The sequence below is a fragment of the Arvicola amphibius genome, chromosome 2, assembly GCF_903992535.2.
Source record: "Arvicola amphibius chromosome 2, mArvAmp1.2, whole genome shotgun sequence".
NCBI classification, from domain to species: Eukaryota; Metazoa; Chordata; class Mammalia; order Rodentia; family Cricetidae; genus Arvicola; species Arvicola amphibius.
The window spans coordinates 128,308,484-128,334,703 of NC_052048.2; the positions used below are offsets into that span (position 1 = coordinate 128,308,484).

At 47.0% G+C, this 26,220-nt stretch overlaps 1 protein-coding gene across 1 annotated transcript in view; it reads left to right on the forward strand.

Moving 5' to 3' along the window:
• Window positions 1-13,783, forward strand: part of Capn13 (calpain 13) — a 58,284-nt gene extending 44,501 nt beyond the window's left edge. The window contains exons 12-20 of the mRNA XM_038319358.2: window positions 344-546; window positions 1,377-1,413; window positions 1,809-1,865; window positions 4,771-4,828; window positions 4,914-4,972; window positions 6,523-6,591; window positions 9,682-9,757; window positions 11,619-11,747; window positions 13,635-13,783. Coding sequence (XP_038175286.2) covers window positions 344-546; window positions 1,377-1,413; window positions 1,809-1,865; window positions 4,771-4,828; window positions 4,914-4,972; window positions 6,523-6,591; window positions 9,682-9,757; window positions 11,619-11,747; window positions 13,635-13,783 — 837 coding nt within the window. The remainder of the gene's footprint in view (window positions 1-343; window positions 547-1,376; window positions 1,414-1,808; window positions 1,866-4,770; window positions 4,829-4,913; window positions 4,973-6,522; window positions 6,592-9,681; window positions 9,758-11,618; window positions 11,748-13,634) is intronic.
• The last annotated feature ends 12,437 nt before the right edge of the window (window positions 13,784-26,220 follow it).

A 26,220-nucleotide genomic window follows, 5' to 3' on the forward strand; every position in this document is an offset into this window, starting at 1 on the left:
GCATCCACTGCAGCGTCTGGAATCTGTTAAGTCCAACCTTTTGACATCACAACATGATCTTATCATCTACACAAGTGTTGAGCCACATCCCTGGCTATCCTGGGATGTACTGGGGATCCGTGTGCCCCACAGACTACAGGTGGGATCCACGTGGTAGATAAGCTACTAATGAGTTGTTTGTTTGTTTGTTTAATTTTGGATCGGAGTCATCACTGACTCCTTTCCCAGGACTTGTAAATGCTGGTCAGGTGAGCAGAGAAGGGTCTAGAAGGCAGCGGCCTGCCCCTGGGGCTGGGTTTCATGCCTGGGAAGAGCTTTCTCACAATAATCTTGTTTCTTCTAGTTCCAGAAGTTCCAGGAAAGACTGCCACCTGCATTTTTCTCCCCATTTAGAAATGCTGCCCAGGGCATAGACTATGTCTCCAAGTGCAACTTCACAAAGTCATTCCATCTGAGCCCCGGGACCTATGTAGTGGTTCCCTCGGTACACCGCAAAGAAGTCAAATTCCTGCTCCGAATATTCCTCAAAATGCCAGACAAGGACAGGTATAGAAGCCCTGGGGTCCTGAGTGTTTTAGTCTTTATGAGCAGCGCTCTGTGTGTCACATGCAGAACGTGGTGTGCCGAGGACACTGTATGAGCCTTGCTCTTGAGACACTCACTACAGTGGGAAATGAACGTTCATGAACCTAGAACTTGACCCCAACAGCAATGCAAAACTGCACGAAAGGAGAGAGTGGAGGAACTGCTTCTGGCCCTAGGGACTGGGAGTTAGTCCTTGGAGGTAAACAGACATTAGTAACTTCAAGAGAAGAGCATGCATGAGGAGAAGCAGACATGGCAGAGCCCAGAGCTTAGCCAATAAGTATTGTTAGTCATATGCATGGAACGAACATACCATGTATTACATTCACTTGTCTGAAACACGGCCAGAACGTGTAGCAGACCAGAAAGTCAGAGTGACCTGAAAAGCAAATTCTGATTCTACAGCATCTTAAATGGTAAATCATGGGTCAAGACTGGGACCAGCAAGTCCTGTCCCTTTGAGCCTGAGGCAGGAGATAGAGAGGTCTTGACAGTGGACATGTAAAGGTAGCCATCGCTGCCAGTTCAAGGTGGAGGATGAGTGAAGGGTCTTCTGCATCCTGGGAGTAGAAATCACTGTCCGTGAGCATCTGAGGGTGAACAAGTCAGTGGCTAGAAAACCAGACCACACCCACCTCAAATGAACATGTGATCATTGTGTGTCTCCTTCCATGACTGCCTTCTGCCCACCTTCACTGGAGATGTTAGGTGCCTTTGGGTGCCCTCCACACGTAGACTCCTGGGAATTCAGTACGGGTCATTTTTGTCTCACTCGTCCCCTGATTTTCTAGGAATCCGAGCAGCAGTTTCAACTTCAGAGCCCTTAAGGTAGGTGTGCAGGTCCTGTCTGCTGTCCATATTGGCTACATCGCATCTCGCCAAGAGCTTCTTTCTCCTTCCTGCCCTTGCTATTGACCAGGGAAAATGGTAGGCTTCTGGTAGCTCTAAGGAATAGGGCAGAAGAGAAGATCAGCCTCCCCCCCAAAACCAGACTAGACTCAAGTATCTTCCTTCTAGCAAACTTTACTTTTCAAACCCCCTTCAAGTTTGATTTCCCCACCCCCCACCCCAACCACTACAACCACCAGGTGAAGAATCATGCTTAGATTCAGGGGAGGCTAATTATACCCTTCAATCAGGCCCGCTCTTACTGAAACAAGGCCGCACCACATGAGTGGTCTCTTCCCCGGAAATTTGACATAACAATTTTCCCTTTGCTCCAGGGAAGTCTTTCAGAAAATGAATCCCAAAACAGCATTTTCTACAGATACGTGGATCAGGTATGTTGTCTAACACCCATGGACCTTACTCACCAGGAGAGGTGGGGGAGGGCCTCCAGGGACAGAGCCATCTCCAATTGCTTGTCAGAATGCACGGAGTGAAAAGGACTTGACCGTAAAAGCCACTTTCTATCCTTGGACCAGCCCCAGAGGCTCCGACTGCCAAGCTGTAGGACAAGCAATGTCCCCATGAGGGTGGAATCCCATTGGAACAGAGAGCTTAGGAAGGGAGAGGGCAATTATGGACTGTGTATAAGGGATATAGTGTGGCTTAGCCTTCAGACAAGCAGCTGGCAGCAGCCCTTGAAATCTTTCTTTCTCTGGCTCGGCCATCATCCCCCCACCCCACCAAACCTGGCATTGTTCCTCCCGGGAGCTGGCCAGCTTCAGAAAGCCCCAACAGCTCTCTTCCTGCCAAGCCACCTATGTGCACATGGGGCTTTCCTAATGGTTTAATAAACTGTTATAAAGAACTCCTTGACTCCTCGGGATAAAAGAGCTGCCAGTGGCTCCGTGGGATGGGCCTTTTACCATTAATAACTGTGTCGGTGTGGGAAGCAGAAAGTGATATAGATGATTTTGTGTATCGTGAGCCAAGCAGAGGCTGGGGAAGGAAGGAAGGATGCCATCCCGTGCTTCTGTATTCAGAGGGCTAACGGCATGGTGGTATCTCAGGCACAGGTTAGACCCACAGGCAGAGGAGTGGGGGTCAGGGATCAGAGTGTGGCTGGAGTGAGGGGTGAGTACCACAAAGAGCAGCCCATCAGCGTTTGCCCAGGATGCAGGCCAGATCTCACTGAGACACGACTGACCCAGAAGACCACTGCGCCCTGTCTGTGAATTCCCAAAGGCAGAGGCGACTTCCTATGCATTCCTCGTCCCCAAGCGCCGATCACCGTCCTTGGCCCAGAGGGGGTGCTCAATCATTTCTGTCAGGTTGAATTAAGACAGATTAGTTCCTCTGGAGCAGACACCCAAGCCTGGATTAGCTGCTCTGAAGTGGTCAGCGGGACCTGATTAGGATGCCTGGGACTGAGCTTTTCCAGGGCAGGTGGTACATTTTCACACAGGCCCATGCACCTTTACCTCTAAAATAAAAATATAAATCTGTCGTATGACAGGATGGTACAGACTCCCTAATCAGGACTTTTCCAAGAGATAGCCAAATGTTTGGCTCCCCCTAGAGCGACTGCAGCTGGTATTGGGCGTGGGTTGGAATTAGAATAAGACACCAATACTGTGCCCAGGTCACCTCTTGGGCAGGCATTGCTGCTCAAGGCCCCCTGGCAGCATCCTACACAACATGCAAGCTATGCTCAGAGGATGTGGCCACCCAAGACATCTGTAAGCAAAGCATTTCTCATGCACGTGTTGTCACTTCCCTGTGACATCTCCCTCCGGCGTAACCAGTTCCATTAGCACAGACATTGATCAGCCTCCGTTGCTGCGAGTTGCTTTCGCTAGCCACGGCAGTGGGGATGGTATAACTAGGCCTGCCTGTCGGAAAGGGATCATGCAGTTGAGCTCTAGATTCGACAGAACAAACCTAACCACCATCCTTTATGAACTCAATTGGCAAGCATTTTCCCAACTCCCAGCACCTTCCCCGAGCATCTAGTTCACTAAGCTTTGGAAGTTCCCCAGCCCCAACTTTTGAGGGTCCCGTAGTTCATACATGCAATTCTCGGGGAACTTGTCTGAGCAACCATCGTCGCCATCCCTGCCATAGGTTTTTTGAATGCTCCCAGTGGGCAATAGAATGTAGAGTCCTGGCCCGAGCGGGCCCCAGGTGGGTAACATGGAGGAGGAAGCAGATGGGGTCCATGGTCTGTTCAGCTTGTCAGTCAGTGGGCAATTCCATGAAGGCAAGTCCCTCCTTACATACCAACTTCTGTGCAAGAGTCTTTGGGGAAAAAAACAAAGCTCAATTGATGTTGGGCACACCAAGCCAGTTTCCCTGATGTTCCCAAACTATGAGGTTAGAAGAACAGCCTGGGGACTAGCATGAGACACTGGCATCTTAGAGGCTTGTGCTTCTCGCTCTGAGACCTTACAGGGACAGGGTATGGGACTTCTTCTGCTTTGAGGGCAGGCGGTACCGCCGACCCTAAGAGGAGAAAGGGACAGTGTGTGGAGGCTGTGAGGAGCTGGTCTCAGGAGACCCCTTGGAGACACATTCTGAGCCATGGAACGCCACTCTCCAGGTCTAACCAAGGAGAAACCTTACTCTAGCGCTGGCTCCCCCAAGTACAGCAACCATGCTTCTCTGTAAAACAGCTGTCGAGGACACTGCCCACCAGGCTAGCCAGTGCCTGTCTGCAGGGAAGGGCTAGTGTCACGACCTCCGCCCGAGATCAGGCCTAGAAAATACCCTGCTTACCCACCACTTCAGCTGCTTTCTGCTGTTGATCTAGCAAAGCCTCAGTACCCAGAAGACCAAGGAAGGTGCCCCGTGGTAGCAGTTCCTACCGCCTAGACTTTGAGCATGTTTAGCTCCTACTATCACACGCATGCACACTCAAAGGCATCACATCTTCTCATGGTCCCTCTGGAAATGGAGAAAACACCTCAGCGGTTGCCATGGGGGGGGGGGGGCAATCTGCCTGTGCCAGCTACGGTGAGAAAGGGAGGAAGAAGCATGCTTTCTGTCTAATAATAAATGGAAGGGAGCAGCATGACAGAGCCCATACCAGGAGGCCAGTGTCAAGACCGACCATCGTGGCGGATGTCAGGGAGTGGGTTATCAGCAGGGCCAAAACCCAGAACAGGCTTGGGACAAAGAACAGGTAGGCATGCTGTGGAAAGGAGGGGCTCAGGACTCAGAGAACCGCTACTGAGTCAGGTGGATTTATCTCTTGGCTCCCGATTCCCATCTCACGCCCATTGTTCTCCTGTTTTGGACCAGGGGCTGGACATTGATGCCACCCAACTGCAGAAACTTCTTAACCAGGAGTTCCTGACAGGTATGTCAGCTCAGAGCCCCGCTGGCTCCAGCCCTGTCCCCCACCCAGGTGGCCTCCCTCAATGGCACTTCCTCTCTTTCCTCAGGGTCTCCAGGGGACACGTTCTCCTTGGACCAGTGCCAAAGCATCGTGGCTCTGATGGATGTATCCTTTGCTGTCACTCCCTCCCACAACCCTAGGAACCCACCTGGCCTGAGGGCTTCCCTGGGCGCCTAGTCATAGGTCATGACACGGATCCTGTGCCTGTTCTCCCGACTTACTCTAGAATCTAGCTTGTTGTGGCAGCCGTAGTCACTGCTGAGCAGACTGCTGGGACTCCTCAGGAAGTGCGTTTGTAACGCTTGCAGCGGCCCTTGGGGCTCAACAGCTGTTATCCCATTCAACAATGAAGGACACGGAGGCCGCAGAGGTCAAGTACTTTTGCCCAGCTTCCACAGCTCGTTGAAAGCTACACAGGGATTTGAAATAGAAGTTTTAGCTTCCAAGCTTTCTGTTCTAACCTCCTCCTGTACTGCATACTCCAGTTGGAACTATTTTCCCTTTGCCCTTTCCTTCAACACTGGAGAAATCTTCACTGTTTGGATTCCTTACTCAGAAGGCCCCCAATTTCAAAAGATAGCCACTGAAAACTCTCAGCCCTCCTTGGTCTGCAGTGCACGGCAGTGGCGCCCCCTTGTGGCCCACGTGACATTTTTTGCACGTGTAGACAGTAGCCTTGAGGCAATTCAGTGGCTAGCCCAGTTCCATGGCCACAAGGAACAGGACCAGGAATCAAAGTTTAACTGCTTAACTCTCTCACCTTAACACCCTCCCCAAGGGGACTTTCTCCCCTACCAGACCGCTGTCTTTATCCAGGCCCAGAGACACTGGCCATGTAGGATGGATCCCAAGCCTGGCAGCTTCCCCACAGGCTATGGCTGTCTCCAGAGAGAGACAGATTGCCCCCCTCACACTGTTAACAAGGCTCGAGTGTGAATGCGAAGCCAGCTATTGAAGAACAAGAAGGCTCCTTGATGGAATCATAAATCAGTCCTGTCTTAGCTGACTGTGGTCTGAAGTCACCAGAGGCACAGAGGAATCCAAATGGCCCTTGCATCCCTGTGGCCAGGGTACCTAGCCGGGGAAAGAAAAGAAAGGGCTAGAAAAGACCTATGTTTTGTACTGGGAAAGTGCAAATGGGGCCTCCCCTGGGGTTGAGAGCTAGGGTAGGGTGCTAGCTCTCATAGTTCAATTAGTTCTCCTGCATTCGCTGCTTACTATAAGGGGAAGCATTAATCCATAGGGAGCATCCCAGCTACACACCCGGCCCAGCGACAGCACATTTACCCATCCACACTCCCTCTGCCTTGCAAGCCCCCTGCATGCTCCTCCTCAGCCTCTCCTGCCAGAGAACCTAGCCCAACTGGTGAAGGCCATGCTGTGGTGGGGGTGGGGGGGTCCTCCTAGTCCGCTGGATAAAACTGAAATTGATGCCTCTTTCTCAGGATGCCTTCCTTTTTAACAACACATCTTATTTAGTAAAAACAAATCTAAACCAGGTCACCTTGAGATAGAGTGGGAATCAGCTGGCCTGGGGCCAACATGGCACAGGGTTACTAGCTGAAGGATGACGCGGCTCTGGCTTTGCTGCTGGAGCAAACAGCTCCCCTTCTCCACCGCCCTCTGGACTGTTTGGCGCTTAACTACTCCTCCAGCTGAAGGTGAACGGGCGACTGGATCAGTATGAGTTTGCAAGACTGTGGAGTCGCCTCATCCACTGCCAAGTACGATCACACTCTCTATGGCATGACTAACGCTCTTATTTAACCCAGCTGAGCAAATACGTATTGAGTGTCCCACCCTGGGGTAGGAAATGATAGGAAGCATCAGCCCATCCCCAAGGTCACCTCACGTTTTACTTAGGGAGACGTACACGCAACCAAAGGCTGAAGTGCTGCCAGAGGGGCAGGATGAGGAATGTTCTAGAAGGCCGGAGAAAAGAGGTTAGCATGGGCAGTGTCTAGAATTGCCATGGTGAGTGTGTGTGTGTGTGTGTGTGTGTGTGTGTGTGTGTGTGTGTGTGTGTTGAAACACTTATTAGTCAGAACCCATCTGTTTTTATCCCAATGCATCTGTGGGAGGACCTACCAAAAGAGACATGGTTGGCCCATGGCCTCCCATTGTCTTCAGGACAAAGTCTGAATGCATCAAAGCAGCACACAGACCTCTTGAGTTGAGCTTCTAATTTTAAGTCCAGAAGACGTCATCTTTACACATCCTACTTCCTCTGAAATCCAACTCTAAGATGTCTTGCTGTCCCTGATAAACCCTATGCCTTTGTTGCTCTGCCCTGCCCTTCCTCCCTCCCATCTCCATACCCCAAGCCTGGCCATTGCTCATCCACCCTAAAAATACAGGAAGCTTTGGATATGCCTTCCCTGCCAAATCTTTCTTGCCAGTCCCTATAACCTAATTACTGTCTGCTCTGACCCCTCATCTTCTATGCGATACCTGTAGAGCAGGTCGCATTGTCTACCTTAATATTTTGAACTTTTCCCTGATTTTAAAAGTTGTGCCTGTTGCTGATAGTAAACATAAATGAGAAAAAGCAAACTCAAAAAAGGAACCATGGTCTTGCCTCTTGCCAAAGGGAAAGCATTAAGACCCAGTTAATATGTTCCAGCGAGTGTCCTGTAATAGGCACATCTATACACATTAAATAAAGGTATAATCTGGTCAGGCATGATGGGCACATCTGTAATCCCAGCATTAGGAAGCTGCAGCAGGAAGAGTCTGAGTTTGAAGCCAGCTTTGGCTACAGAGAGCAGCCCTATGTCAAATAAATAAATGAGTGCACAAATAAATATACACATATACCTGCATACAAGCTGCTTTTACAAAACAAAGAGCACCAGTATTTTATATGTCTAATCATGTCTCTAGCTCTGCACATTTTGAAAGACTGAATTAAGTACGCCTATGTGACTATGACAAGATGCATCCCCTGACCCCTGACTGTGGACCATTGGGCTTCTCATCAGACACTAGAATGGTGCACAAGTTGTTTGATTTTTAGTCTTTTCTCTTTCGCTCTTTGGGGGCTCACTACTCAGTCTCCAAATAAATACATGGAGACCTATTACATAGAAATGCCGGCCTTAGCTTGGCTTGTTTCTAGCCAGCTTTTCTTAACTTAAATTACCCCGTCTATCTTTTGCCTCTGGGCTTTTACCTTTCTCTAGGTCTGTATGTCTTTTCTTTCCTTCTTATTCTGTGTCTGACTCCCAGCATCCTTCTCCCTCTCTCCTATTTATTCTCCCTGCCAGTCACCCCTGTCTATTTCTCTCTCCTGTCCAACTATCGGCCATTCAGCTCTTTACTAGATAAATCGGGTGTTTTAGACAGGCAGAGTAACACAGCGTTATAGAGTTAAACAAATGTAACACGAAAGGATGTAAGACATCTTTGCATCATTAAACAAATGCTCCACAGCATAAACAAATGTAACCCATCTTCAGTTAATATTCCACAACAACAGGCTCCTCCTAAGCCTTACAAGGCTGGGTCCTCCAGGGCAGGGTCTTCCTCATGTTCATCTTTCCCCCAGAGACCTCCACAGTGCGCATAACACAGCCGTGTTCAGAATTGCTCAATAAATGGCCTAGCTAATCAGCGACTAAATGAATGAGCTAATGTAATGGAAATCACCTGAAGTCTGTCTTCAAACCTATCAATAACCAAATAAGCCCAGGGGGAGGTTCTCAAGCTGTCGTCCTATAGTTATTTTCCCCACCCCAGCTGGTCTTGTCTTGCATACCTGGGATTTGCTCTCTGGACGTGGAAAAGCTCCCAGGAGGCAGCAGTGTGTATGGACTCCAGCCAGGCGCTCTGTGCTCAGTCCTGGGCAGCTGCCCACTTAATCCAAGACCTCATCTAGGAGGTGTGCCGTGGGCCAGGATTCCAATGAACACTCGGCAGAGAGGAAACGTCTCCAGTATAAGCAAGAGTGGCTAGCAGTGGCTGCTAAAGCCATGCTGGGACCAGGACCCAGCCCCAACCTGCTGTTGGTTTTTTCTATATAGCTCTCTCTAATGGGCAAGTGAGAGGATTCATAGATGAGCCTGCACACTTAGGTATTAGTGAACGACAAGCATTTCATGATTTGTACTTTATCAGTGTTTGCTCCTTGGCTTCTTGTAACAAGCCTAGAAGGCAGGCACTGTCAATAGCCCTGTACTGCAGATGAGGAAACCAAGGCCTAGAAAGGTGACGTAACTTGGTGAAGATTAGTTCCCTAGTTGGTCAAGAGCTGAACTGGAAAGCTCTTCAGCTCTTCAGCTCGGAGAGATGATCACCCGTTCCATCTGTGCACTTAACTGCTGGACACAAACTCTGTAGAGCTGCCATTCTCAGCCCATGGGTCATGACCCTTTTGGCAAACTTCTGTCTCCAAAAACAGTTACATTACGATCATAGCAGCAGGAAAATTACAGTTATGAAGTAGCAATGAAAATAATTTTATGGTTGGGGGCATCACAACATAAAACCTGTATTAAAGAGTTGCAGCTTTAGGAAGCTGAGAACTACTGGTCTAGACAGAAGCCTGTGCTTTCCCAAAGAGAGCCAAATTTCCCATGGGTCTGGAGTGAGAAGAGAAAGCTTCAGGTCCAGATGTGACCAGAATAACTGACTTAAAGGATGTGGCCATTCTCATTTGCCCCATGCTCCCCTCTATCTCTCTTGTAAGCTGGTTTCTTGTACACGTTAGTAAGGTGTCTTCTGGGGATGGAGAAGAGACTTACAAAACCTCTCCCATTCACCTCCTCTGGGTCCTCACAGACTTCTTGCTTCTTTCCCTCCCCCACCCCCATCAGGATGTTTTCCAGAACATGCAGAGGAGCCCTGGAGTTCTCCTGAGCTCAGACCTGTGGAAGGTCATAGAGAGTACAGGTAACATGGGGCTTGTGATTCCTGGATGACCGGGGGCCGTGGGGCATGCGTGAAGTCCTGTATTCCCAGCATTCCCAGCAAGGCTGACACAGTGAGGGTGGGCAGCTGGGAGAAAGGAGAGCTCTAGCTGTGGGTCCTCCCCTCCCTACACTGACCTTCACAGGTTCCCAACACTCTAAACTCAGATACGAGCCCCGCCTCCCGCCCCGCTGTAGCCTGAGCAGTCCTGTACCAATTTCCCTCCAACCCGATCTTACTGAGTGGGGGAGGACCACAGGACTGATGAGCTACGAGGGATGGAGCTCATCTTCCAGCAGCTTCCAGCTCACTGTCTGGGCTGTCGGGGTTAAATATCCACAGCAGGCTGGGGCTCTCACTTCTCTCTCTTCACATAAAGTTCATGGCTAAATTACACCGAGCTTGAGCTTTCCGGCCTGGGTCAATGATAACAACACTTTAGGGTGCAGAGTGCTTCATAGGTCACCACAAACTGTTCGCATCGTCTCATTCCACTGTCTCCAGTTGGCCGCAAACTGGGAAGGGCAGGAAACATTGCTTCTTCCATGCGTGTGAGGAAGACAGATCACACAAAGGTTATGTAAGAAAATGGCCACCTTCCTTAATAAACCGTAGACTCGTGTTCCCCCAGGTTAACTCTGGAAAAAGCGCCTCCATAATTCTTCTTTTCACACTCCTGGTACAGAAAGGGGTAGAAATGCAAGACACGGCTCTCCATTTGAGCAGAGCTCCTCCCCTTAATTATGACAGTCACTGTGCGTCCCAGTGTCGTGGGTCTTCAGCATAGCAGAAAGCTGAGAGACTCAGCTGAGCTGCCCCACAGTGCCCTGCCAGGTTTGTGAGAACTAGGAAGGCGCAGCTTTCCCTCCATTTCCAGCAAGTTCCAGGGATTAATTTCTGACTGACATAGGGCCACACTTGGAGCACCATTACAGAACCAATTAAAGACAGAATCACCAAAACAGCCTAACTGACCCAGAATAAAACAAGGGGGTGAAGTGGGGACCACTTCCAGTTCAGCTCAGAAGCTCAGAGGTTAGGTAGGTTGCTGTCAGGAAAACTCAAGCCCCAACTGAAGGCATTTGGTTCCTATGTTATCACCTTTACTGAAGAAGTCAAGTGTGACTCTAACTACATGTGGCCCATGAGCCACCAAGCTCATCCCTGCATAGATTTCAAGTGTCTGCCTGCTCACCAGAGCGATAACTGTTGGCCACTCTGCACTTGTCACCTGTGTGGCTGGCAACTCCCTGGAGCTTATAACTAGAGATGCAAGATGACAAGGGCAAGAGGCTTATCTTCTGCCCAGTCGAGGCAGCCTTCTGAGTTGTGGTCTCCCTTTTGTGTCCCAGCCTTTCCTTGGATGGGCACCATAGAACTGAACCTCCATCTTTCAGGGAGACCACACCTGCCTACATTAGCAGCACCACTATACGGGGCTTACAGGGAGTCATGCCATCTAGCTGGAAGACAGTTTAATTGATCACCAGAAGAGAGAAACCTGGCAGAGGCAGGGTTGGACTTCAGCCCTTAGGTGTCCTGGCAGCTCCATGCTGCATGGGGATTATCTAATTATTGGAAAAGACAACGTGTCAGTGTCTTGAGTTCCTTGAGCTGGCCTCTAGCCGAGCTGCAGGCTTGCGACACTAGGACACAGCAGCCAGCGATCAGGAGAAAAAGGCCAGGGCCTGAGTGAGGGGGCACTGGCTGACCTACTGGACTGATCAGGGGATGTGGTAGAAGGCTGCTAGACCCTCGTGACAGGTTTGTTGACCCTTGTGAAGCAGAGGACCACCCCATCTCCAGTGTCCGCTTAGCTCACCGACTCTCCTTTCCATCCCAGACTTCCTTTCAGGAATCTTCATCGGCAACGAGCTGCTGAGTCTCATGACACTCCGGTACAGCGACAACGCTGGTCGAGTCAGCTTCCCCAGCCTCGTCTGCTTCCTGATACGGCTGGAAACCATGGCAAGTGAGTGACCCTGGGGGCTTTCTGTAGACCTTCCCAGTGACCCATGAGCTCAACAGATAGCCAGGAAAGCATTGACATCCCAGGACCTGGGTGAAGACTCAGGAGTAGGCAGGCTGGTGTCCTGCCTGAGACTCCCAGATCTAAGAGTGAGACTGTCCGTAGTGGTGAGAATTAGGGTAGAGACTGAGGTCTGCAAGCCCCCGACACGGCTGCTGTGAGGTTAACACATCTGAGAAACCAGCTGGTCAAGAGAAAGACTGGGACCCTCCCCAACCAAAGCCAACAGAACGGACAGTACATTCTCAAAGGGAAAAGAAAACAAAAAGCCCATAGCATGCAAATTTGTGTGGTACCTGGTGCTATGCAAATGACACAGCATGCCCTACCACCCTCCTAACACCATGCCATTGAGATTCTAACCTTCCTCCAAGTTCTGGCCTGCTTCCTCTCTTGGAAGTTGTCTTCCTTTCCTTCACTGTTGCTATGATAAAATACTCTGACCAAAGCAACTTGAGGGAAATGAGGTTTTGTTTTGGTTTATTTGTTTTGTTTTGTTTTCTGGCTCATAGTCGCAGGTTAGAGTCAGGGAAGACAGGTTAGCCAGAATTTGAAGACACTGGTTATATCACAGCCATAACTGGAACAAAAGCGGCAAATGCATGCCCTTTCTCTACTTACACAGTCCGGGATCCCAGCCAGGGGATGGTGCCACCCACGGTGGTCTTCCCAGCTCAGTGAATACAGTCAAGGTAATCCTCCAGAGGCCCATTTCTCCTGGTGATTCTAGATTCTGTCATAGTTGTCAGTTAACACCGACCATGACAGGCATGTTTTCTTTCTCAACTAAAGGGTCTCTGCCTCTGCTTTTCTCCACATGTCTATCTATTTCTGTTTGTTTGTTTCAATTCCTGGACACAAGGACCTGGAAATTCCAGAGGGTACCAGCCTCCGATAACCAATAAAAGTGCCATCATCCATGTCCTCACCCTCCCTTCCACACTCTTTTCTGTCCCTACAATCCCAACTCTCTTTTAACCTCCTCGTCCTATTCAGGCTCTGACTCGGGAACAAGGTTCAGTTAAGTCACCCTGCCCCTCTTTCTCCAGGTTGTGTTTAGAATCAAATCTACTCTTTAGTTATGCAGTGAAGGATTTCAGTCCCTAGTGAAAGAATTTCACCCAAGTGAATACCTGGGAGCAGAAGGTCTTTCTTCAAGCCACAGAACTCCAAAGATGGAGGCCAGAGGGTCCCACACTTTTCAGCAGAATAGCTTTTGTTCTGTGCGAAGTCCCAAGCTACAGTGCAGTTCCAAACAGCTGCTAGGAATGAGGGAATGGTAGTGTGGGGTCCAGAAACAGCCCTGCATCCTCCACAGCCATGGTTCCTTCTGGAAAGCCCAAGGCTCCGAGGAAAGACTGACAGAGTAGAACCTTGAGAAGGGTAAAAGCAAAGCCGGAAGTAGATTGGGGAGACCCCTAGCTGTGCTCATTTAGAAAAATCAGTCTACTGGGTGTGGCGGCACACCCCTCTAATTTCAGCACTCTGGGAGGCAGAGGCAAGTGGATCTCTGTGACTTCAGGGCTAGCCTGGTCTACAAGGTGAGTTCTAGGACAGCTAGGTCTACACAGAGAAACCCTGTTTTAAAAACCAAAACAACAAACACCCCCCCCACACACACACACAAGACAAAGTGGAAGGGGTCGAGGTACATGGAATCTGGAAGGGGAGAGAGGAGGATAATCACAACTGTCCTGATGGGAGACCCTTAAGCCACCCCCACGGCATAGAGCTACATGAAACAGGAGAACAGAGTTAATCACCCACTGGGGACAGTGAAGACTTTCCATCTCCTCTCAGCCGATCAAAACCTTTCTACCTCTATCCTAGAGGCATTCCGAAACCTCTCCAGGGATGGCAAAGGAGTCTACCTGACAGAAATGGAGGTGAGGCACCTTCCCCTCCCAGAGCCAGGCACAGTCCCAGGCTACAATCTCCTGATCCAGTTCCAAGGGACATTTTTCTCCCCAGGGTATTGAATAGTCCGTCAAAGGCCAGCCAGGCTGGGGGTGGGGGGAGGATGGGAGCTGCCTCCAATTACTGCCTTTATATATTGCAGGCTGCCAGGCTGCTTTAGGATCTTGGCAGAGAGATTTTATTTTTTTCCAATAGCTTAATAAAGCAGAGGATTATGTGGGAGTCATAAATCCAAGAGAGAAGTAAAGAACAGCCCACCAAGCTCACTGTACATTAAGCCTGAATTTTAGAGCCATCTAACCAGTCAGCTGGTCAAGCCCCATACACATCTCCCTGCTGGGCTATTTAGAAAATAATATATGCCCTTCAATTGCTCCGTTGGTAGAGTGGAGGATCGTAGAGGAGTTACCTAGAAAGTAGAAGAAAGACGTGTTATGGCAGAACACTGAGGGTAGAGTGAGCTGGGAAAAGGCATTGTTGATACTGAACTGTGACCTTCTAAGGAAGGGGTATATCTTTGCCCTGATCCACGTGAAATGAGCCAGCTTTAAGAATTGGTTACACAGGGTTGGGGCTCAGTCAGTGAGTACTTACCACACAAGCATGAGGACCTGAGTTTAGAACCCTAGCACCCACATAAGAAGCCAGGCATGGCCGGGCGGTGGTGGCGCACGCCTTTAATCCCAGCACTCGGGAGGCAGAGGCAGGCGGATCTCTGTGAGTTCGAGGACAGCCTGGTCTACAAGAGCTAGTTCCAGGACAGGCTCCAAAAAAGCTGCAGAGAAACCCTGTCTCGAAAAACCAAAAAAAAAAAAAAAAGAAGAAGCCAGGCATGGTAGTGCATGCCTACAATCCCAGAGCCCTGGAGAGGTGGAGACAGGGGGATCTGAGGAGTTTGCTGGCCAGCTAGCCTCACCCAATTGGTAAACTCTGGGTTCAATGAGAGACTCCATTTCAAAAAGTAAGGAAGACACCTGGCAGCAACATCTGCCCCCAAACACATAATTTACATATACATGAATCTCCATACATGAAGACGTACACACCAGATAGAAGGGAGGGGAGAGAAAGAGAGACAGCCATTCTAATGACGATGCTTATTTCTCAGTGGATGAACCTGGTCATGTATGGCTGAGGTGAGGAGTCCAGCCACGCCCTCTGGACCAGGTAAGACATGGGAGCAGTAGAGTCCTTTCATCTTCCTCTGAACACTGTCCCCCTTCTCTAAACGACACATAAGACTCCTGGGGACAGCCTCTCAGAGACGCCCGAAAGCTTATTTGATGAGCCAAGGCCTTGCTGATCAGCGCTCCTGGGTTTCAAGGCCAAACACTCAGATTTTATCTGGACACATTCATGAAGAGCGCAGCCTGAACGTCATGAATGAGAGATTTACAACATTTAATTAACGTTCCAAAGAGAAAGGGTGGTGACTCATCCCAGACAGGGACTAGAAGGGGTGAAAACGGAACCCTGCCGAGCTACGCCAGCACTTGCCCTTGGGGAAAAGGAGAGCTGGCCACCCCAGCTCTACCATTGCCTGGTTGGCTTGGGACAGAAGTGGACATGTGTAGCCATCAGCATGGACACTTCTAGTCTGTGCTCATCAACAAGCACATTGCCATTTCTTCTTGACTTCTATAGAACAAACTAGAGTTACAGGTCTGTTATCACATCGCCCAGTCCTGCCATAGCCGAATTCTGACTGAGTGTTCTAAAATTCTGACGAGAGTATGAATTTATGTTCCCATTTTTCTGGGAATCTTCAAGTCTATAGATTCCTTATTTAGAGACAAGCATCTAAGTCTCTGGAAATTTCTAACACACTTCCATAGAAACTCTACCTCCTAGAACACTGTAGAAATAAAGACTGGACATTCCAGACCTAGAGATCCTTCAACACACTTGTGTTGCCTGACCCAAAGTCTCTCTTACTTAGTTATCGCTGTTGGTTCTTCATGGAACAATACTGTGGTCAAAGCCCTCTCTACAATATACTTGTGGCTGTGACAAAATGCTTGACAACAGCAATTAACAGAAGAAAAGGTTCATTGATGTGGGATATCCTTTTGTATATGTGTTGCTTTCATTGGTTGATGAATAAAGCTGTTTCGGTCCATAGACAGGCAAAATATAGCTAGGCAGAAAAATCCAAACAAAGATACAGAGAGGAGAAGGTGGAGTCAAGTAGATGCCATGTAGCCACTGGGTCAGCAAGATGTGAGGTAACAAGCCACGAGCCCTCAAGCCTCATGGTAAAATATAAATGAATAGAAATGGGTTAGTCTATAGTTATAGCTACCCAGAAAACTCCCTAAGCCATTGCTCAAACAATTATATTTAGTATTTAGCCTCTGAGTGATTATTTCATAAGCGACTGCAGGGACCCAATGGGTGGAGAGAACCCATCAGTGGGACCCAGCTAGCCAAAAAAAAAGTCCTCCATCTACAGTTTGTTTCTGTTTGAAAGGACATGGTGTGTCATGGTAGGGAAAGCATGGTAAAGGGAACTCAGGGTGGCTGGTGCTTTGCATCCATGGGCAGGATACTCAACTGATTCTAAACATGGATCTTTTTTGTTTCCCAGCCTCCCAGACATAAATAATCACACAGGAACTACATCAATTACAATACTGTTTGGCCAGTGGCTTAGGCATATTCCTACCCAGCTCTTACATATTAAATTAACCCATTTCTATTAATCTGTATATCGCCATGAGGCTGTGGCCTACTGCTAATGTGGCACCTTCCTCCTTCAGCAGCTACATGGCATCTCATTGACTCTGCCTACTCTCTCCATATATCTCTGTTCAGATTTCCCACCTAGCTTTACTCTGCTAAGGTATTGGCCAAAAGACCTTTATTCATCAACCAATAAAAGCAACACACATAGAGAAGGACATCCCATGAGAACTGGTTTTCTTCCCTTTTTTTCCTTTTTTATTCAGTGTGGGACTGTTCATGGTATGGTACCTCCCCAACACATTCGGAACATGTCCTACCCCCTCAGTCATTTCTTTATGAAATACCCTCTCTGGAAACACCAAAAGTGCACTCCACTAATCCCATAGATGTTTCTTACTCCAATCAAGTTGATAATCAAAATTCACCCCCACACCCTCTGAAATGTTGTTGTTTCTGAACATGGTCTTTGTATAACCTATGAATCATGTGTGTGCCTAGAAACCGCGAGAAAGGTGTCTGCATGAAGATATAATATTTGAGCATCAATGTTTCCTGATGAACATTTGATCGTTACTAGTGATTACAGATTGACAAGAGTCAATTTTACTCAGCTGCATTGAATTCCCCTTTCGCTCCTTTTAAAAACAGATCATTTCCAATTTTATTGTGCCTGTCACTGTCTGCATGGATTTTAATGCTAAGAATGACTCTTTAATTATATCTTGAAGCTAATTTGGCACACTGGGTCTACATCCTTGAACTTTTGAAGTCTTGGAATTCTCTCTATCTTGTCTCTTTTGGGGAGTCCCAATTCTCTTTTCACTAATTTTTCCAGTTTCCTGTTCTGAAGAATGTACAGGGAGGGAGTATAATAGGAGATGCATATGTATTTATCTCTTGCATTAATGCCCGTCATGACCCTGAGAGTGGACCCTCTTCCTTGTCCATAGCCACTCTCTGACATCACAATATCACACATATGCTTTCACACGTGGCTCATGAGCTGCAATGAGGAAATGGAGGTGGCAAGATGAAGCAGCTCTGCCTGAAAATGTACAAATCCACCTGCTTTGGAAACGCCCCCTCCTCCTTCCCCCTCTTCTGTTACACAGCATCTCCCTCTGGGGGTGTTCCGTGACTCATTACCATCACCTTTGCAAGGAACTGATTGAACGATTTTCTCCTCTATTTTCTGAATACTAAACTGCTCTCTCTCTCTCTCCCTCTCCCTCTCCCTCTCTCTCTCTCTCTCTCTCTCTCTCTCTCTCTCTCTCTCTTTCTCTCTCTCTCTCTCCCTCTCTCCTACTCTCTCCCTCTCTGCCTCATTCAAGCACATGCATCCTTTGAATTTCTCCCACCTCACAATCCCTTCCGGTTGTTAACACCCCTCTCCTCCCAATACAGCCAAACTTCATAAAGGAACTCATTGTCTCCACAACCTGCTTCCTACTCTCTCCTCAAACCACTCCTGTCTGGATTTCTGAGAAATCATCTGTCTCCCTGAACTTTGCATTGGTTTTTGAGCTTATTTTTTATATCCATTCATATCCCTCAAATCAATTTCCTGAAGCCAGAGCTATGCTTTTAAAGTTCGAATTAATTTACTGCATTCCCCAAGTTAAAAACCCTCCAACATATCCTCCTCTTGCCATACAAGGTAATTCTAGAGTCCTTAACATCGATCCCTGGATCGATGTACTATGTGCCCCTGCCCATCCCTCTGACCACACCTTGGTCCTTCATCTACATACACCACGCACGGATAATACCATTGCTTTCTACGGTCTGTTATTCCCAGCCTTGGCTCTCAGGCCTTACTATCTGCTCTGCCCTGGCTATTAGTAGCGCAACACCTACCCTTTCTTGCTGTAGCCCGACTGTCAACTCCCATAAAATTTCTCACATACCCTTCCCCCAGTTATTTTCATTTTTAGAGAAATGCAATACACAGCATAAAGTTTACCCCCTTAAAGTATGGAGTTCAAGCTGGGCATGGTGGTACACACCTAGAAATCTAAAGTTCAGGAAGCAGAGGTGGAAGGACCGTACATTTCAATCCAGCCTGGGCTACGTCATGAGTTCCAGGCCTGCCAGAGCTACGTGAGGAGACACCGTCACACGAAAGTGCTGCATCTGTGGCTTTAGCATGACTGCAGGCCTGCAGGACCATTCCAGTCATATCATTTTAGAGACCTTCATCTCCACATGAGGAAATGTGAGGCTCACCCAGCAGTCGCTTCCCAGGCGCATCCAACCTTTAGCCTTAGGAAAGCACTAATCTACATCATGACTCTGTGGATTGGCCTGTTCTGGGTATTTCATACAAGTGGAATCGTGAAACAAGTGGCCCTTAGTAACTGTGTCTTTCACTTTGCACAATGTTTTCAGGGTTCACCTACAATGAAGCATGCCTTAGTCTTCATTCCACTTTAGTTCTAAGTAGGAGTTCATTGGTGCTATGCCATATTTGATTCATTATTCAGCAACTGGTAGATGTTGAAGTTATTCCTATTTGAGAAGACTATCATTAATTAACATATTGGGAGTGTTTGCAGGCCAGGCTCGAGGTGGATGTGTTTCGCTGCACTTGGCTATATAGCTAGGGATTGGGCCTTAGGATCACACGGTAACTCTGCCTTATGATGCTGCCAGCAGTGGATAGAATTTAAGAAGCATTCGGTGTTGTCTGTCTCTCTGGGTGTGAACTGGTACCTCACTGTGGGTTTGACTGACACTTCTTTGATATCAAATGATGCTGAGTCTCTTTCCCATTGATTATAGGTTAATCATATGTTTTCTTTAGAGACTTCTATTCAAATCCTTCCTGCAATTTGCAGTTGATTATTATTATAATATACGAACATCTTCTTGACACTGCGTTGTAAGAGTGATTTTCATCCTTTAGTTCCTAGTCCCTTATCATATATGCTGTCAGCTTTTATCCTGTTCTTTAAAGTTATCTTTTCAATTTTTTAATTTTAATTTTTGTTTAGTTTTCAACTAAAAATTGTTTTCACCTAATATATTTTATCCTATTTACCCTCTCCCAGTTCCTCCCAGATCCTCCCCACTTTGTATTTTTGTGGGGTTTTGCTTTGTTTTTGTCTTTTCAATTTGGGGTGGTATCATTTGGAGTTCACAAGATTCTAGGTTTGATGAGGTCCTCCCTTGCCCATTTTTCTTTGGTTGCTTATACTTTGGGTGGCAGCTGTCAAGATCTCCAGTCTTTTTTTTTTTTTTTTTTTTTTTTTGGTTTTTCGAGACAGGGTTTCTCTGTGGCTTTGGAGCCTGTCCTGGAACTAGCTCTTGTAGACCAGGCTGGTCTCGAACTCACAGAGATCCGCCTGCCTCTGCCTCCCGAGTGCAGATCTCCAGTCTTGAGTCACAAATGTTTACTCCTGAGTCTCTTGTAACATTTTTATTTTTATAATTTATCCTTTGTCATTTAGGTTTTTGAACTATTTTGAGGTAATTTTTGCCTGAATATAACGGGAGTCTAGCTTTATTCTTTCACATGTGGTCGTCTGGGTTTCTCTGCACCCGTGGCTAAAGAGACTCCCATCCTGCTGTCTTTGAACATCAGCTCATCCTACTGTGAGGATTTAGTTAATATTTGCAGTCCTGTCCTGGGGTTGTGGGAGTGAGAGGGATCACAGCAAGTATTCAATTAACTGGGAAATATCATATTCACAACATTGAGTTTTTGAATTTGTAGATACAGAACACACCTCAATTTTAAATCTTTAGTTCCTCTTAGAGATGCCTTTCTGTTTTCAGTATGGAAGGTTTGTGTGCCTGTGTTAACTGATTCCTGAGTTGTGTGTTCCTTCGGATGCTATTGTGAGCAAAACTGGTTTCTTACCCCTTCTCAGCTATTCATTGCTAGTTTTTAGCAATATGTTGAGTTTTGTATACTGATCTTACATCTTATACCCTTTATAAACGCACTCATTAGCTCTGGTTTTAAAGGGGTCCCTTTGGATTTTAAAGATATAAAATCATATCTGAAAGTAGTTTCATTTTTTTACTTTCCAAATTGTATCTGTTTATCATTTTGGGTTTTTGTTTTGATTTCATTTTCTTTTTTTTTTTTTTGGTTTGGGGATTTTTTTTAAGGCCTTGATTTATTATCCAGGATAGGACTTCTATTACAATTTTGAACAGAAATTTAAAAACAAACAAACAAACAAAAAAATGAACAAAACCCCCAGACATCCTTATGTTCATGATCTTGGCAAAGAAGCCCAGTCTTTTACTATTCCATATGATGTTAAATTTTAAGGTACTGTTTTAGGGGAGTGGGAATGTAGTATTTCTAATGTTACAACAAATAGTGTATGATGGTGTCCCCATTTTATAATTGAGAATGTTGCTCAGGGCTGCAAGACTAGTTAACAGTATGGGGGGATTTAAAAGCTAGGTCTGTAATTTTCCTACTTTACTATGGTACTTTTTCCGCTATGTGTGCAGTGGTTGAACTGTATTGTGTTCATGTCTAGATGACAGTCTGTTTAGTATTCAGAAAACATTGCATCTAAATTTCATTCAGAAATGAGTATTCCAGAGTCATGCACATTTGTGTGCATGATGGATTTTTCCTTTTTTATTATTTGAAAAAATTTATACATGCGTATAATGTGTTTTGGTCAGATCTATCCCCCATTTTCTCCCCTGTAATTCCTCCTATGCCTCCCCAAGACACTTTCCCCTTCAAAGTTAATGTGCTCTTTTTTTCTTAGTGCTGTCTGTAGGTACTTGGGTATAAGACCACCTGCCGGAACCTGACTATCCTCTTAGGGGCCACATCTCTGAAGAAAACAGACACTCCCTCTCTCAGCAGACTGAGAGAGTCCCTCGCTCACCAATTGCCAATAGCTCCTTAGCTAGGGGCAGGATTTTGTGACCACCTCCCATTTCATGCTGAGATCTTGTCTACCTTGACCTTGCATAGTAGCTTCTGTGAGTTCGTATGAACAACGTCCCTGTCGAGTCTAGAAAACAGTGATTCATAATAGTGTTCCACCACCTCCAACTTTTGTATTCTTTCTGCTCTCTCTTCCACGATGACCCCTGAGAAGGGGTGTGATAGTCCCAGTTAACTTTGAATTTTTAATAGATTCCACCCATCAGGTTAAGGAACTGTTCGTAGTCGTTAAGGATCTGTTTGTAGTTGGCTAATACACTTATAGCTCTTTGCTCAATGGCCACATTCCTTGACATAAGCTAAGCCTGCCTGTATCTTAATTGTGGCAACCTCAGCACAACGTAAACTGTGGGCAAAGAGAATCACTCAGTAACCATTTCCCAGGTTTCAAAAGACATTGTGCTTTCACTAGATTTTATGTTAATTAAAATATAATTACATCTCTTTCCCACTTTTCTCTCCTCCCTCTAATCCCTCCCATGGCCCCCTCTTCATTCCTTCTCAAATTGAGCGCTTCTTATTTTATTATAATTACAAATATTTATGCACATATAAATGCACAAATATATAACTATAACCTGCTGAGTCTGCTGAGTGTTGCTTGTGAGTGGATGATTTCAGGGATAAATGACTAGGGAGCTCATTACTAGGAGAGCAGAGTTGCCCCTTCCTCATCAGTCACTGGTTGCCTGTAGTCCTCCCTGGAAAGTCTCCACTTCCATGCTAGTGCATCCACTGGTATAGCCACTGTTCAGGTCTTGTTTATTCAGCCATATTGTTGCTGGAATAAGCAAAGGATTTATGATGTTTACTAAATGAGCTTCTTCCCCAGAGAAGGAAGAAATGAAATCCTGTTGCCAGGCCATTCTGTTTCTGGGTCACATTCTATAAACTATACAAGAAGCCTTTCATGTACCCTTAGACTTGTTGAATAGGTTGGCTTGTACTACCATTGTTAGAATCATGTTTTCCTCTGTTCTTCCCTCATCTCCAGGCCCCCCACTCATTTCTGACTTAGATTAGGGTGTGAGTAAGCACAGCCAGGCGGAAAGACTCCTCTGCTCTCCCCCCAAACCCATTTGTTTTTGAAGAAGGCATGTACCTCCACTGTCACTTTGCAGGCGACATTTAGGCTAAGTTATCAAGCTCAGAAATGCTAGTGGTGCCCTGAGACAAGGGAGGCCATGTTGATCTCAATTGATTTCAGAGTCTAGGGGTTTAACGCACCGTGAATCGTGTCTTGCTGAGAACTTACCTAGCTAATGCCATCTGCATCCATGTTGACGTACTGACAATATAGCAGGAGATATGGCGCCTTCTAACTAAGTTAGCATTCGTACAGCTTTCCACAGTACAGCAATCTTGAATCTCTGGGAACGTGAAAACCGGGCAGCAATGACCTTGATCTTGCTGATTGCTGCCAACTGTTCCTCAGAGTGGGTCTGCTTCTACCCCAATAAATCCGTCTCTCCTAACCTTCAGACCAAGAGATCCCTCTGAGCTGACTGGCTAGACTTTGGGTTGACGACTGGCAGCACAACAGATGAGACCATCCGAAGTTTGGATCAAACTCTCCCATGTAGGTCATATTAAGAGTTAGGAGTCTGGATTTCCCACTGGTAATACGAGACCTCCAGATCCTACTAAAAAAAAAAAAAAAAAAAAAAAAAAAAAAAAAAAAAACACAGCATCTAGCTTTCTGAGCTGGCTTTGCAAGAGAAATGAACTAAGAGAAACGAACATGTACCCTCCAAGAGCAGAGTCGGGTGGGGGGGTAGGGGTGGGAATCCGGACTCTTGAGCTTCACCAGTAGACAAGTACAGTTAGTGGAATTAGACACAGTGCAGAGGGCAAGCCGTCCCTGGAGACGCAGAGGGGTGAACTGAGGTAAGAGCGATCCATAATAGTGCCTTGGATGGCTTCGCATTGCAAAACGCTTTGAAATTCTGCTGGAGACTTTAAGAAGAATTATTAAGATAATGACAGACTATCCAGACCCCCCAAAAAATGAAGCAATTAGTAACTCCTGGAAGAACAAAAAGTTACAGAAGAAAGGAAATGTGATCCGAGAGTATTTCTTCGCCCAGCGGTGAACAGTACATATATAATTGTAATAAAGTAGAAATTAAATATTGATTTAACAAAAAGCAGAATATAAATATATTAGGAGAATGAAAGAGAAGATAGAAATATCAAAGTGGGCGAGGAACACCCAGCCCCGTCTTCCATCACAGAAATCGATGGGCATTTAAAATTGACAAGCGAGGGAGCGGCTGTCTGAGCTGAGTATTTAGAAATGGAGAGAGGCGCTTCCAAAGCAAGTCTGAGGCGAATTGAGGACAGGAAAGGACACAGTCGTCTGCCCCTTTTCCTTCATGGCTTGTGGTAATGATTGAGTTTTCGAATTATATGTGTTAAATTGAATTCTTAGTAGAAGATAAATCTAAGAAGCCTGAAAGTCAAATGTTTAGGTCTTGAAAGAAGAGACCAAATGGGAAGGAAACCTGGGGCTCCTAGCTGCCGTGGGCGGGGACAAATTCTAGCTGCAGGAGAAATAGCTATGCAGGGTTGTCACTCACGGTGAGCCACGTACACTTGAGAAAAGCCGTTCATCTGCGGAAGTCCACAGCCAGCGGACTGGGGCACGCGGAGGGCCGAGGGCAGAGCTGCCTTTCTGGTCTGCCCTGGGGAAGACAAAACAGCCGCTAACTCCAAGATTCTGTCATGGTGCTGCAGGCACGCACGGAGCCAGGTGAACTGTGGCTTGGATTCCAGCTGCAGGCAGAGCAGAGCAGAGCAGATGAAAAGAGGCTTCTGGGGTTTTAAAGAGAAGAGCATCCCATCTGTTGGGGGGACCATGTGAGAGGCCAGTCACTCTCGCAGGAAACGCCCAGGCTTGCTTTGCTATACTGGTCCACACAGCGGGAATGGGGCTGGGCCTCCAAGGTTACTTGAAGAAAGGAACAGTTTCTTTGTTCCCTTTGGTCCTGTTGCCTATAAGTGTCCATGTCTTTCTCTAGGACAAGTTCCTGGTGGCCACTGAAGGAACTGACTTCCTCCTCCATGGAGCGGTGCCAACCTTTGTGGTGGGTCTGCAGTTAAACCTTGGCATTTGAAATGGAGTCAAAGATGCCTTGCAAGAGACTGGGCCGAGTTCCTAGCTGAGTCAGGCTCTGATAAACGCAAGGCTACTAGATCATCCGGGCACTTTCAGACATCGGAAGCCATTTCCGGGAAAACGAAGCGGGACGTGTCTGCTGTGATAAAGGAAGAAGCCTGTAATCCACTCCATCACTTCCCGCCATCTCTCTGGATCCATTTCCTGAAGAAAAAAAAAAAGAAAAAGACTGGTGGCCCAGGAATGGTCTGTTCAGTGTCATCTGCCAGTAATCACATTTTTTTGTACCTATGTGCTACTTATTTCACAGCTAAATGGTTAAATAAAATGTATTCCCACAAGGGATTCTTGGTGTGAAAGTAGAATCTTAGGTCTGGTTTTAAAAGTACAGCTGGGGAAAGGGCAGTCCAGCCAGTGAAGGAGGCGCCTTCCTCCTTGTTCACTGTGTGGTCCTTGGGTCTCTCAGAAGGGTCATTTTGGTCATGGTCATTTCAGAAAATAACCAGGCCAGACCATACTCTGGAGTATAGGTCGGCTAAGAGCTCAACTCTGGAAGCATCCCCAAGTGCGGGGTAGTATTGGTTATTTTCCTCATCTGTGTGGCAGAACACCTGATACAACCACCTCAGGAAAGAAAGATTTATTTTGGCGTAGTGTAGCATGAGATTTTAATCTTCTGTGGTGGAAAAGGGATAACAATGTTCACAGTGATTGGAGCATGTGAGACAGGTTCCTCACACCATAGTGGACTAAGAAGCAGAAATATTAAGACCTAGAGCCAAGCTATATAAACTTTGAAACCCACCTATCAGCTACATCCCCACCACCCGAGGGGCCCACAACCTCCAAGAACAACGCCACCTGCTGGAGAACAAATATCCATTCACCACATGAGCTTCAGGGAGACATTTTGGGTTTAAACGGCAATAGGAACAGCAAGTGTGTGTGGGAAGGACAGGGAGATGGAAGCCTTCCCGAGTGTGACTTTGTGAGAAGGACCCCATTAGAAAACAGATGGCGTGGGCAGGACTGCTCCATCACACACATACTCATGCCAAGAACAAGGTCACCATTTGGAAGTGACCTCATCCAGGACATAAATAACACAGGCAACCAATGTGCGCATTGCTGGGTGTTCTTGGTCATTTCGTGCTCCTGCATGGAATTTAGAATGAAATAGCTAATGGGCAGAATTGCCCTGTTCCATAAGATCTTTAACATGAAAAAATATCAGGCCCGGGGGTCAACTTAAGCTCTGCTACAAGGGAAAACCCCAGAAGACTGAAGCATGGGACCTTCTTCTGCACATCTGTATAGTCCAGCACACCTGCACTCTTGGCTGCCTTGGCCACATGTTGCCCCGAGCCCCTTCTGAGTCTGTTTGTGTTTGAGGAACCAAGAAAGAACAGTTCATTTTACAGCCATTGGGTCAACAGTGAACAGCCCATGGGGGTTGACTGAGCCTCTTTTGCAGTGACTAGACTGGTGTCCACAACTGTTCAGGTCAGGTTCCTCCCCTTGAGGCTCTATCTGGGAGCCAGGCTTTAATTTTTCTCATTAAAGTAGCAAGATATAAGGGGAGAGGTTATTTGGTCAATTGATCGAAATGCTGACACACAAAGCAACACAGAGCTCCAGAGGACTCAGGGAGGCTACAGTGGCCATGACAGGACATATAGACCCTTCGTGTCAGAGTTGGGTGATCCTTTACCCCAGTCTCCCAGCAGGGGACAGGCCAGCTCAAGTGTATCGCTGCTGTACCTTCTCAGGGT